Source organism: Colletotrichum paranaense (assembly GCF_030867605.1).
Source record: "Colletotrichum paranaense strain IMI 384185 chromosome Unknown Scaffold_8.1, whole genome shotgun sequence".
In the NCBI taxonomy this organism is placed as follows: Eukaryota; Fungi; Ascomycota; class Sordariomycetes; order Glomerellales; family Glomerellaceae; genus Colletotrichum; species Colletotrichum paranaense.
This window is the reverse complement of record NW_026848966.1, coordinates 1,899,494-1,910,729: the sequence shown is the minus strand read 5'-3', so window position 1 is coordinate 1,910,729 and position 11,236 is coordinate 1,899,494. Positions and strand designations below refer to the sequence as shown.

The 11,236-nt window shown below is 49.9% G+C and overlaps 4 protein-coding genes across 4 annotated transcripts; 2 read left to right on the top strand and 2 right to left on the bottom strand.

The window, feature by feature from the left end:
- Nucleotides 1–263: 263 nt before the first annotated feature.
- CPAR01_10472 (uncharacterized protein) lies at nt 264–520 on the bottom strand (the record flags this gene model as incomplete). Its single annotated transcript, XM_060494732.1, has 2 exons — nt 264–371; nt 428–520. The coding sequence occupies 2 exons, from the start codon at nt 518–520 to the stop codon at nt 264–266; spliced, it is 201 nt and encodes a 66-aa protein (XP_060346914.1).
- Nucleotides 521–3,467: 2,947 nt separating this feature from the next.
- Nucleotides 3,468–4,037, top strand: CPAR01_10471 (uncharacterized protein; the record flags this gene model as incomplete). Its single annotated transcript, XM_060494731.1, has 1 exon — nt 3,468–4,037. The coding sequence occupies one exon, from the start codon at nt 3,468–3,470 to the stop codon at nt 4,035–4,037; it is 570 nt and encodes a 189-aa protein (XP_060346913.1).
- Nucleotides 4,038–4,671: 634 nt separating this feature from the next.
- On the top strand, nt 4,672–7,335 carry CPAR01_10470 (uncharacterized protein; the record flags this gene model as incomplete). The annotated part of the gene is made up of 2 exons (XM_060494730.1): nt 4,672–5,101; nt 7,304–7,335. 2 exons carry the CDS (start codon nt 4,672–4,674, stop codon nt 7,333–7,335), a joined length of 462 nt encoding a protein of 153 aa, XP_060346912.1.
- A 2,551-nt stretch (nt 7,336–9,886) lies between these two features.
- Nucleotides 9,887–10,773, bottom strand: CPAR01_10469 (uncharacterized protein; the record flags this gene model as incomplete). The annotated part of the gene is made up of 2 exons (XM_060494729.1): nt 9,887–10,155; nt 10,554–10,773. The coding sequence occupies 2 exons, from the start codon at nt 10,771–10,773 to the stop codon at nt 9,887–9,889; spliced, it is 489 nt and encodes a 162-aa protein (XP_060346911.1).
- Between the last annotated feature and the right edge of the window lie 463 nt (nt 10,774–11,236).

The window sequence follows — 11,236 nt, the reverse complement described above, 5'->3', positions numbered from 1 at the left end:
GTTCTGTCTCAAGTTTCTGCTCGGCGACCTCGACATGCTATTTGCCGCTGTACTTTTGGGGCACAATGACATCACAGAGATAGCGTCGTAGGTAGTCAAAGCAAGGGGAGGAAGAGGTCGCAATCCTGAGTGAACCAAATATTTATATTAGGTTTAGCCTGAGTTCCTCATACATAATTCCATACCGCAAATATTTCTAGCCCTACGTGTCAGCCGATTTCAATCATTTCAAATGTAGTTTAGGGAACCGTACCTTGCGGCTGTTAAGGTGTAAGCGTGCAACCCAAGTCCTTATTGCATGTGTTCAAACACTTCTCAAAGACGGCATTGCTTCCTTTCCCAAAGAAGCAATCTTTGCGGCAAAGATCGCACTATAACATGTTGGTCAGCGTTTGCGTTAAAAAGGCAGGGGGCATAGCTAACGTACAGCTGTATTGGTTGTCTGGCGAATCTCGAGACTAGCAGGGCTGGCGAAGGCAACGCCTGCAAAGAGAGCAAAAATAATGGTAGACAGTTGCATTTTGTAATGGAATAATATCTTCGGTCAACGAAGGATTTCGCAGCTTGGCAATAGTGAAGGAGAATAGAAGAGAGAGTTGCTAACAACTTTGTTTAGAGAGTGAACAGATATACAGTGTTCCTTGAAGCTTGAGAGAGATTGAATGCGTAACTCATCTTAACTAGGTATCCTGAGAGAACAATCCGGAAGTATTTAACTGAATACCTACATGGAGTTTTTGGCAGGGGCTCTTTCGACGTTTGTCTAGGTCTGGGTGGCCTGACTAGATGTTCTGGACAGCTGACACAAACCTGACACAAGGCACGGTTGAGTCTCGGAAAGTGCCTGCCAAGGATCCAGCGAAATAATAGCATAATAGAGATGTTCTGGTGATCAAGTGGCCTACTTGGTACGCTGTAGTTCTGTTCTGTACGTGAAAACCCCCTTGTTTTCACGTTCCGGCACCATTGTCAAGACGAACTCTCGGCCATCACTGGTGGACCAGCACACTGGGTCACTGAGTCAAGTAGTTCATCCGGACAACGCGATAATCAGCAGGGCAAGAATAGAGTTTTTGTCAAGCATTTCAATAGCTCGGTTATCAAATTTGTGAAACAAAGAAGGAAGGCCTTGATATAGAAATTCGGTCTGCCCCATCTCTCTTTACTTATTACTCGTAGGCTCAGGCCGTCCTTAGTCGAAATAACTTCGTATAGCAACATCATATTGATGTTGCATATGTCCATAATCTCAACAATGCTCGTTTTCTTTTTCATTCGATTTTAAGAACTCTTATTTCGGGCTGTGATGATAGCTCTCGAGATTCAATAAGGATTCGACCGGCAACTAATTACGCAATTGAATGTCTATCAACGCTGTATCTGCAATCATTCTTGATTACTCTCATACCGCATGACTCATAACTCACTTAAACCGTGCGGAATCTTAGTTTTCAAGACTCGGTCTCGCAGTTTCCTCAGCGTGAATGGCGACTATGCTTGAGCAATACGAATTGAATAGTCAATAGGTCCTAGGAACAATGCAGTGGGGAGGATTGCACGTCATGACATTACTCGTACACCCACTAATTACACCGCCACAACAAGACAGAGTTTGACCTCAAACGTCAAGAAATGTTCAGTTCCGCCTGAAACCTTCCCCGGAAGCAATCAATTATCCGCCAAATATCGGAGACACCGGCAGCCCACCGGTAACCCACTAGCACCTTTACTATAATCCCACTCTTCTGAGCAGACATCAGCATCCAGAGAAGAAAAGTTGCCTGCGTGTCCCAAGTATCCGTACGGTCAAGATCGACATATAACATCTATCACGGAACAAGGATGGTTTCAGCACTCGTCAGGCAAGCTATCACGCGCTTCAACACGTGAATTCCATTCGCTTAGTACATAAACTACCATCTTTTCTTCGTTCTGGTTGGATTAATACCAGCTGCTTTCAATACCTTTATATACTCATTGCTGCGTGTCATCACCTGCCACAACATTTTGCCAGGTTCCACTTGCTGGCCAGTTACGAAGACAACAGCGGTAAGGCTTCCTTGGTCAACACTCAACGGCGAGGCAGCCTAAGAGCTTTTTACTGACTGCCTGCAACGCTGCTGGCGACTGCATGATGTCTTGCCTTGACGAGAGAGGGATCCCGAGGATCCAAGGCGAATTGAGCAATGACGATAGCAGATAAAGGAACTTGAGAGCCTTCTTCCCTAAGCTTAGCTCAAGGAAGAAAAGATGCATGTTTTCATATGCTGTGTCTTACATATTGATGTGCTTGAGTAGTATGTTTAAGTCATAAATGATCGCACATTGAATACGGCGCTTTGTGTTCGGCGATGTTGAAAGTCAAACATTGAAGCGAAGTCGTAGTAATGGCCGTAAACAATTACTCCTTGGGGTATGTATACCAAATTTCTTTCCAATGCTGACACTACACGGTCTTGGAACACATGCTTATATGCTAATTGAGATCGGTGTTACTGTCCCTGATATATCACACAGGTTCCTGGGAGCTTCTCTGAAACATCTCATCAGGCTATCCCATTAAATACTAAATGGCATATAAATATAGGTACTCTTATAGAGGGCGATACCTGATTGCTGATTAATTCAATCTATTTTGTGAATGATTTCGAAATACAATAGGGCTACCAGGAGAAACAGTAGTGCCGGACATGATGACGCTGTTATTTCTGGCAGTCGATGGGCTGAATATGGGCCTCATCATATGATGCTTTCCATCAGATATGGCCTGTGGAGGGTACTTCTCGTGACGGCAGACCAGAAATGACTGCAATTGTGCGAACGCTGGTTACGAGGTGTGCCAGGCTGTGTGGCATGCAACCAGGAGCTCATTGGAAGAGCAATCAATCCAAAATCTTGAGCTAGGCATTCTTCTCCAAAGGTCAGGCGTATTTCTGATTTGCGGTTTAGTCGTTGCAAATTCCGACGTCCTTCTGCTGGGCCTCATTCGTGCATGTCACTTGCCCACCGTCCAGGTCGTCTCAAGATCAGGCTGTAAGAGCTTGTGGCTTATCCCTACAAAGCCAGCTACTTTCGCCCTGAATGTCACTTCGAGACCATAGGCAGTCGGATGGTTGCGACTTGAGACCGCCGACTTGAGCACTGGAGCATCATCAATTGGAAAGCCTATCGTCCGGGTCCCGAAATTAGACGACGGCACTATCGCACCAAGTCCGTCGAGGGGCCGCACTTTCCATCTTAATGGCCTCAACATGGAGTCCGATAGACGGTTCCTCTCACGGTCACAGCATGTCGCCGATACCTCTTCGCCCATATGGCACAGAAGAACATGGCATGCTTGACCGCGACGTATCGCGGAATCTTTTGCATAGAAGCAGCAGTCACGGCAGACCTGGCATCACGCCTATAGGTTCCAACACACGCCTCAGTCAGCTTTCTGAGATCTTCCACTGCTTGACAAACTAACGATGAAGAAGAGATTCTACTGCTCGGACCCAGAGATGGCTATACTGTTCTCCATCTGCCTCGCCTTAGGAATATTGGTGGTTTCCCATGAATCCATCTCTTGGTATCTTGGTGTCGGTAACAACCAGCTCATTGTCGTCGGATTCCTGCTCAGCATCATGAGTATATGCTTAGGCAGCGTCGCGCCGAACCTGTTCATTCTCATAGAGGCCATATTTGGCGAGTCCACTATCCAGAACTACGACGAGCTTCTGCGCAACAAGCCTACCGCCTCGAGACTTGGTGTGTCTTGGAGAGTGGCACTCATCCTCATGTTGGCTCTTCCCATTGCTCTCAGCGTCGCGTACAAGACCTTCACTGTTGGCGAGAGTCGGATGGATATCGACAGCTTTGACTACATCTCCAACAAGACCTATTATGGCATGTTCCAGCCGCCTGGCATACTTTTGTTCAACGGCGTCTCTAGGTTTTTCAACGCAACCACGGCTTTTCGGGAAGCCACAAAACTCAGCTCAAATGGCCCTGAGCCACCTTTTCCAACACTGCCGAGCACATATGGCTACAATATCTAACTATTGAATGAAACAAGCGCCACGGCGCTTGATACTATCCAGGCATTTTATGTGGTCGCAATACAGGAGCGTCTCGCAATAGGTGAATCATGGACCATCACTGCACCGGTGACAGGGACAGTAGCCACCTTCAATAAGATGATGGACTCGGATCGACAGACATTCGGAAGCGACTTCGTGTCTCATTGTCTGAACAGAAACGCCTGGGACTTCGATACCAAAGACATGTTCGACGGGTGGTCACTCACCGCCACGAACCGGAAATCTGACTCGGATCAATCGATACAGTGATATTAGACTGGAACCAGTCAACCCGAAATGTGAGTCCATTTCCAAGCATATCTATCTGTACAACACCTACCGGCAACAATGCAACGGAACTTGATCAGTCACACAAGGCCGTTTTTAGCTGCTGAGCGGCCGTTGCGACGATGAAATCTTGGCTTGACCTCGGCAACTTCCATCTACATTCACATATCTCGCACTAGGGTCTTGGTACATGCTTCCCTTAATAGAAATGCTAGGCCCATTCTGCGGAAACAACAAAACATGTAACAGAGGCATTCAGTCCCGTTGGATGCAGCCATGTATGGCCACATCGGTCGCTGCGATGCTGTGGTCAAGGAACGCAGTCATGAAAGGCTCGGGGGCCTTCAACTCGGAAGAGTTCAATATGAGTTCTATGCCCTGGGAGTTGAAAAATGAGACCAAAGTACCTTACGAAGACGTCCGAGTCAAGTACAGAGTCCATCAAGCCGAGCAGATCATCTTCTATAACAGACCAACGTTACGGAAATCACCTGGGCTATATCTGGTGCTTGCCATCCAGCCATTCTTGATAGTCATCATCCTGGGACTATCTTCCATGCGTCACTCGGAGCCCCTGAGCAAGGGATTCGGCCTCGTCTCGACCTTTTCGGGCATTGACAGTCAGAGCCTGAGCAGCTTGGCGGGATCATCTCTTTTAGGGGAGCTTTCGCGGCCTGTCAAGCTTACAACGTCTCCCGTTCAAACTGGCGGCACAAACACGATACAGTGTCGTGCAAGAACATCTTCAGAAGGGCGTAAGCGGAATGGGAAGCTATCTAGGAACGTTGTTAATCACTGAGGTGAGCATAACAAGTATTGGTAAGCAAATATATGCATGTTTTAGCATTATCCCATCAACTAGGAGTATAGATTGCATTGATAAACCAGTTTCAAGCCTTCAGTCTTTCTCTAAATCTGCTCAATTTGCATCTTTTTCACAGGTAGATATGTGGTGGTCTTTTTCCGGCTTGACAGGCGCAAGAGATCAACCTCAATGGGATGAGGCTCACATGTGAGTATAAGAGAAGGTTAGGTTGATGTGTGATTTATGATTCCCTCTTACAAAGTATCTACATGTATGTATATGTGTATCAGTCCTACATAGTATTTGATGGGATAAAGCCATTAGCTTTCCTCAGTTTTTCCAGAACTTGGACACATCACAACGGACATGACAGTCATGTGTATTGCGGAAATTGGCACCTCAAATCGTTCAAGTCAATAACAACATTGATTGTAGAGCGCCTGCGAAAAGAAGTCTGAGGACCAGGTATCCGGGGTATCGAAAGAGGACGCAATTAAGAAGGCAATAGACGCCGGGGCTGGGGCTCATCGCAAAAAGACTGACTGGTAAGTCTCTGGTCAGAACATCAGAAGCAAGCGCAAAGGTAACGCAACAGGAACAACCAGGCATGCCGCTGACTACAAGACCTCTCTCCCTTCTTTGATGTCTGACCTCAACCTACAAGGTGCACTGAGATCCTACCTGGCCAGAAAGCAAGACCACATGTAGCCAAAACCAAGGCTTTCTCACAGTAGTCTTCGACGAAATTCCATCCACGCCAAGCCTCAAGGCGAGCTCACAAAGGCAGGCATCCGCAAAGACTCGGTCGTCTGACTGATCTTCCTTTGATACGGCAGACAAGACCGGGTTCTCGACTCTGCACCTTCCCGAGATAGCACCACGCCACGAGTTCCCAAAGAGCAATTCATCCGTTCAAGAAGACATCTTAATTCAGGTCCCAACACAAGAACTCGTCGGCACAGAAGTAGCTGGCCGTAGGCAGTCGAATCGGAGGATTTGATCCTGAGCCCTACAAACCCTGAAGCTGAAGGAGGGCGGCCGTAGCTCTGGTCCGGCACTTTGCTGTTAGTATCTCATTGGCGAGTACGATGTACCGGCGGCCAAGTGAGGTGCCTGAGATGCGGGCGTGGCAAGTTCAGGGCCTCGTTCTCTTGGACCAACATCGGGCGTTCCACGGTACGTGGGATCGTCAACTTGGTCCTGGCAATTTCACATCAGCGTATTCGGATTGTTATCGCTGTGGAGGAGCAGATGGTGCTTCACTGCATGCTTGGAGTACGAGGCGGCAAAGTTGCAGATGAGAAGGCTGCTGCTATAAGTCTCTCGGTCCAACCAGCAGACATCAAAGTGCCATACCGCCAGTAGTCGAATCTTGAGCCGCAGGTCTCGCGACAAACGACAGCCAATGAAGCCAATATCGCAGCGAGCCGGATCAGTGGACATCCGTGACCTTGCTGAATGATCTTCGTTGCAGTTGGGATGCAGTAGGCAAAAGTCTGGGGGTGGCCGCGTTGGAGGGACCGAACTCATTTGAACGTCCCAAGAATCGCAAAAAAGGGAAAGTGTGTGCATCAAAAGATAGAGAGCAGGGTTTGGACGACGACCCGTCGTTTGAGCGTGGTCCCGAAATTGGTTCTTTCGCGTAACGGCAGGGCGGTACTGCAACGTCAACAACAACCCCCAGTTCACAGCAAGGTCCCCGCCAGGACCGGAGAATTTGGACCGCCCTTCGGTCTGGGATCTGGACCGTCTCATTGGAAACCACAGATTGACGACAATACTTCTGTCACAAGTCGAAGGATTTCACGGGACGCGTTTCGTTCTTACCCCAGAAAAGCCATAGACATTTGAGGGGTGTTCGCCACACCAGTAGCTCCTGAACCGAAAGCCAGATTGCCATATGAGGAAGCGAGCTGATGCCGTCGCCAACTTTGGAGGGTTGGCAAGCAGGCACAGCACAGCCACGATACGTTAGTGAAAGGAGAACGATAGGCAAGCATTTTTGACAGGTCAAAGTCACCTCACTAATAAAGAGAGCCCGAGCAGGGATGCCATGCGCCATTCGGTGGCTTGTTGACTGGTATCCGCAGGCACAACGGTTGTGCCATTTGCTGATCCACATCGAAGATCTCCTTTCTTACATCCAGTCAAGCCGACGATTCGGGCACTACTTGGTTCTACTGAGTCTTTGGGTACTAGGTTTGAGTTATTCGCCGGCACTTGTGTAGTCTCCTCTCGATCCGGGCGAATGGCCAGTGTGTCGGCGCTCGAGGGAATACAGAGCGCATACGGTCTTGTAACTGGGTCAAGATTGATGTGTAGGAGGTTGGAGATGAGGAGCGAGAGTTAAGTTAGAAAGCGCCGGCCAAGATATTCATGTCAACGCGGTACCAAAGTTGATTCCATAATGCTTGCTGGGTTTACTCGCTGCAGGCGCCGTATGCCAACCCAAACGATGCAAGTATGCGCTGTTGAGGGCAAGCCTGGTGTTCCGTTCGGCGCAAGCGGTGGTCGATCAGTGTCCCGCCAATTTTGTGACAAGGGTTGTTAATTGAGGCGACAAGTAGCCAATAACGACGAGTCAACGCTCATCTCTGGCCTGTCTGCCTCTAATCATTGACTCTCATCATGTAAAGATCGATCCATAGAAATCTCAGCTGAGCAGCACACTCGACTTGAGGCCGTGGTGCAGATGGTTTTGTCCAGTATTGCAATGATGAAGTGCGTTGTGAGAGGGACGGAACGCTGCCGCCAAGGAATCCAAGCGCGTACTCGTATTGCCGAAATGTGTGAACGGCTGGCTGCAGACAAAATGCTGACTCTCAGCCTCGATTTCCTTTCGCGATGTCTTGCTTTTTCTTTGCCGTTGCCGCTCCTGCGAACTGAGGAACGGCCCTGGGCATTAAAGGCATCCAACGGCCAGCGCTGGCGGATTTGATAATGGCTGTCGGTTGCATTGAACGCGCGAGACCGTGTCTTGGCTAGGCAGCTCGTGGCGTTGTCCCCGAAGAAGCCGCCCGTTTCTGGGTCTTTGGGATGAGCGTTAGGAGGGCAGCTAATATAGACGGGGATCCATGATTGTGGCGCGGCCTGTCGCCCTAAGAGGTTACGTCCAGTGTCCGTGAGTAGCATTCGGTGCGTCATCCATCAACAAGGTCAACTTTTTAATAGAGATTGGCTAGGGGGTAAGGTAGCTCTCAGCAAAACGAGTTCGCGTGCCCTTGGGAGCGGGTTTCTCCCGGGAGAAGTGGGGGAAACAACGGTGTTCTGGGCTTCGAGGCTTGAGATATGAGTCGGCCGCACTGCCAGCTCCAAAGCATCAAAGATAAGACGATTGGTCATCCAAAGATTTCGAGAGCAATCGAAAAGACAAGTCGGAAGGCGGTGCGGCGTTGAAAAAGTTTGCAAGGGCCGAGACAGCTGAAGAGTATACACTCCGATAGAAAAGTTGGCCCCCTGAGTATTCCCGTCGCGGAGCTCATGAACGACTAGCCCTGGCTAGCGTCCTGTCTGTCTCTCCAAAAATCGAGCCGCCCGAGTCAAGAAGGAGAGGGAGGTGGCACAGACGATGATTTGACGGCTGCCAATATGACGAATTGCTGATGACAAGACCAGGACGGCTGAAGGATTGCTGCTAAAAGCCTGGGACCACGGAGGGCTTTCCCTAGCCTAGCGGCGAAGCCAGGTGCCAGTGGAGGGCAGGCCAGGATGGCGACCAGCAGTCCCGGGGGGGGCCATATCAAGCTGTGTCTAACTTTGATGCTAAGGCGACTCGGGTGCAGGGATGCGCGGCACACCTTTTCAAGCACTGCACCACAACTTGGCATCTTGGATGGTCTCTTGCTAATTTCCCTTCCAAGGTTGAGATGCAGCAGCACACATGGCCGGGAAAACAACCGAATCCTGATGTTGCTTTGAGGCCGCAGAATGCCTGCATGTCAGCCTCCTCTCCTTTCCGAGGTGTCCTTGGGCCTTTTGGTCGCGAGGTATCCGTATATTGTATCTATGACAATTGCCATCCTATTGATGACCCCTGAAAGAGGAAACGGGCAAAGGCCATCTTCGCAAATTCGTCAGGCCTGGGAAGTCGTCCGGAGCGCATGCAGGGGAGCTTCAAAAGACATTTGATTTGCAATCCCGCGGCCGGGCTCGCCAGGCACGCCGACAGCCAGGGGTATGATTGACAAATGGGGCAGCCTAGTTCATGTTTTGCCGGGGCTCCGGATCGCCTTTCTTTGGTATCTTGAGTTATTTGCTGTCGCCGACAACCTGTATCCGTACATGGTGGTGCGGTTGCTACCCGAAGGACGCAGCGAGCAGCCATAAACACGCGTATATCGATATTCGTGGAAACGCCTCACCCTTGCTTGGCAGTCTTTCCAGCCTCTAGACTCCGATGCGACTTCTGCTGTGCCTCCGTTCTCCGAGCGTGTTCTGTTGATATGCGATCGCAAGGCCCGAAGATACATAGATAACAGTGGGGGCGCCATGGGACATTATTGCTGCTGCATTGCAACATGGTCCGTATCAAGGCAGAGCGACAACGGGATGCATGGTACCTTGTACGACTCCTATTGCGCCCTGATGGTGTTTACCAGGTCTTGGCGGCATCGACACGAGAGAAGCGCATGCGGAGCCTACAGAGACAAGTCATAATTGTTAGCACTGAGGCTGGTGATGTAGTTTGTGCTCATCATGTTCGAAATAAACAGCGGTTGTGGGAATGTGGGAGAGCCTAGGGGATCAATGATGGAGTATCTTTTTGCTTGGGGTGCGGCATACCGATTTGGGGCGCCACTTTTGACTTGCAAGTGGAGCGGAGCCTAAGTGCAATGGGCCATGGGCATTGCAATTGGGATGGAACGATGGGCGATCGAAGATCCAACAATGCTGGTGCAACCGAATTCTGATTATGGGCCGGAGCAGCAGTAGGATGCAAATCTGTTAAGCGATCCTTCGCTTGGAAGACTGCTTTGTAATATTTTGTATTGTGTCTGCCCAAAACTCATAGCCGGTACGCGCCGCAGGATGATGAAGCTGCTTCTCTGATATCTGTATCCGGTTCTCCTGTCGCATGGCTCATAATTAGCACCTCAGGCGGAGGCAAGCGGATCTAAATTCTTCATCCATAACTTCGGGTCTGGTATCCGAGCAACGGCATGGCCTCCGGGTGTATTAAGTTGGCGTTGATGGCGTTTGGAATGTAAGTGGACGAGAAAGGCCGGTGTCGAATGTTGATAGATCGTCATGTGCTCGACAATAATACTGGACTGTCCACTCTGGGATGTGTCTTCATCTCGATTGTATTCCTGGCGTTATGGCGTTGTGTAACTGTGGTCTGCCAACCGGGATAAATGCCGTCGAAGGCCTTTGGCGGTGTTTCCAGGACCTATGATATCCACCTTTGTTGTGCATCCCGTTGGTAGTCTTGGCGGTCGAGTGGGACTGTGCAAGGAATGGGACGCCAACAACAGGCACCGCCAGGCAGGATGGGGAATTGGAGTCTTTGGAGATGGGGATTTCGGTCCACCAGTCTATGCCGGTAGGGTCGCAAGCAGGCGGGCATCTGTGGTCCTCCTGGCTGGCTTCGGTCGTCGTCTCATGCAAAAGAGGGAAAACCATGGCAGAGGCGATCGAAAGAGTGGGACAGGTCGTGCTTGCGGCTTGCCAACCAGGTTAGAAAGGCACTCCCGTCGATAGATCATGGCAGCGCGTCCGAAGGTCCGGCCGATGGGCAGAAAGAAGGAGTTGGGGAGGAAACACCTGTTTCGTGCTTGACCTAATTGAGCCATGATGCGAACAGATTCGAGAATTCGTGCCATAATTACCGAGCTAGCTACGCATCAGCGGTCTCTGCTATTCTTGCTGAATCATATGTGTTGACATTGGTAAGTTGTTGCCGTGAGGAATCCGAGCTGGCCATTGACTGGCATGTGGATGACCGATGATGAGCTGCCTAGGGGCACTGGGGGATGGGATAGGATTGTGAATGTTGGAACGGTAGGCGTTGGACCGTGCACAAGATGACGGATAGCCCATACACAGTAGACGTTGGATGGCACCGTTTTGGTCGCAGTGCTGTTCG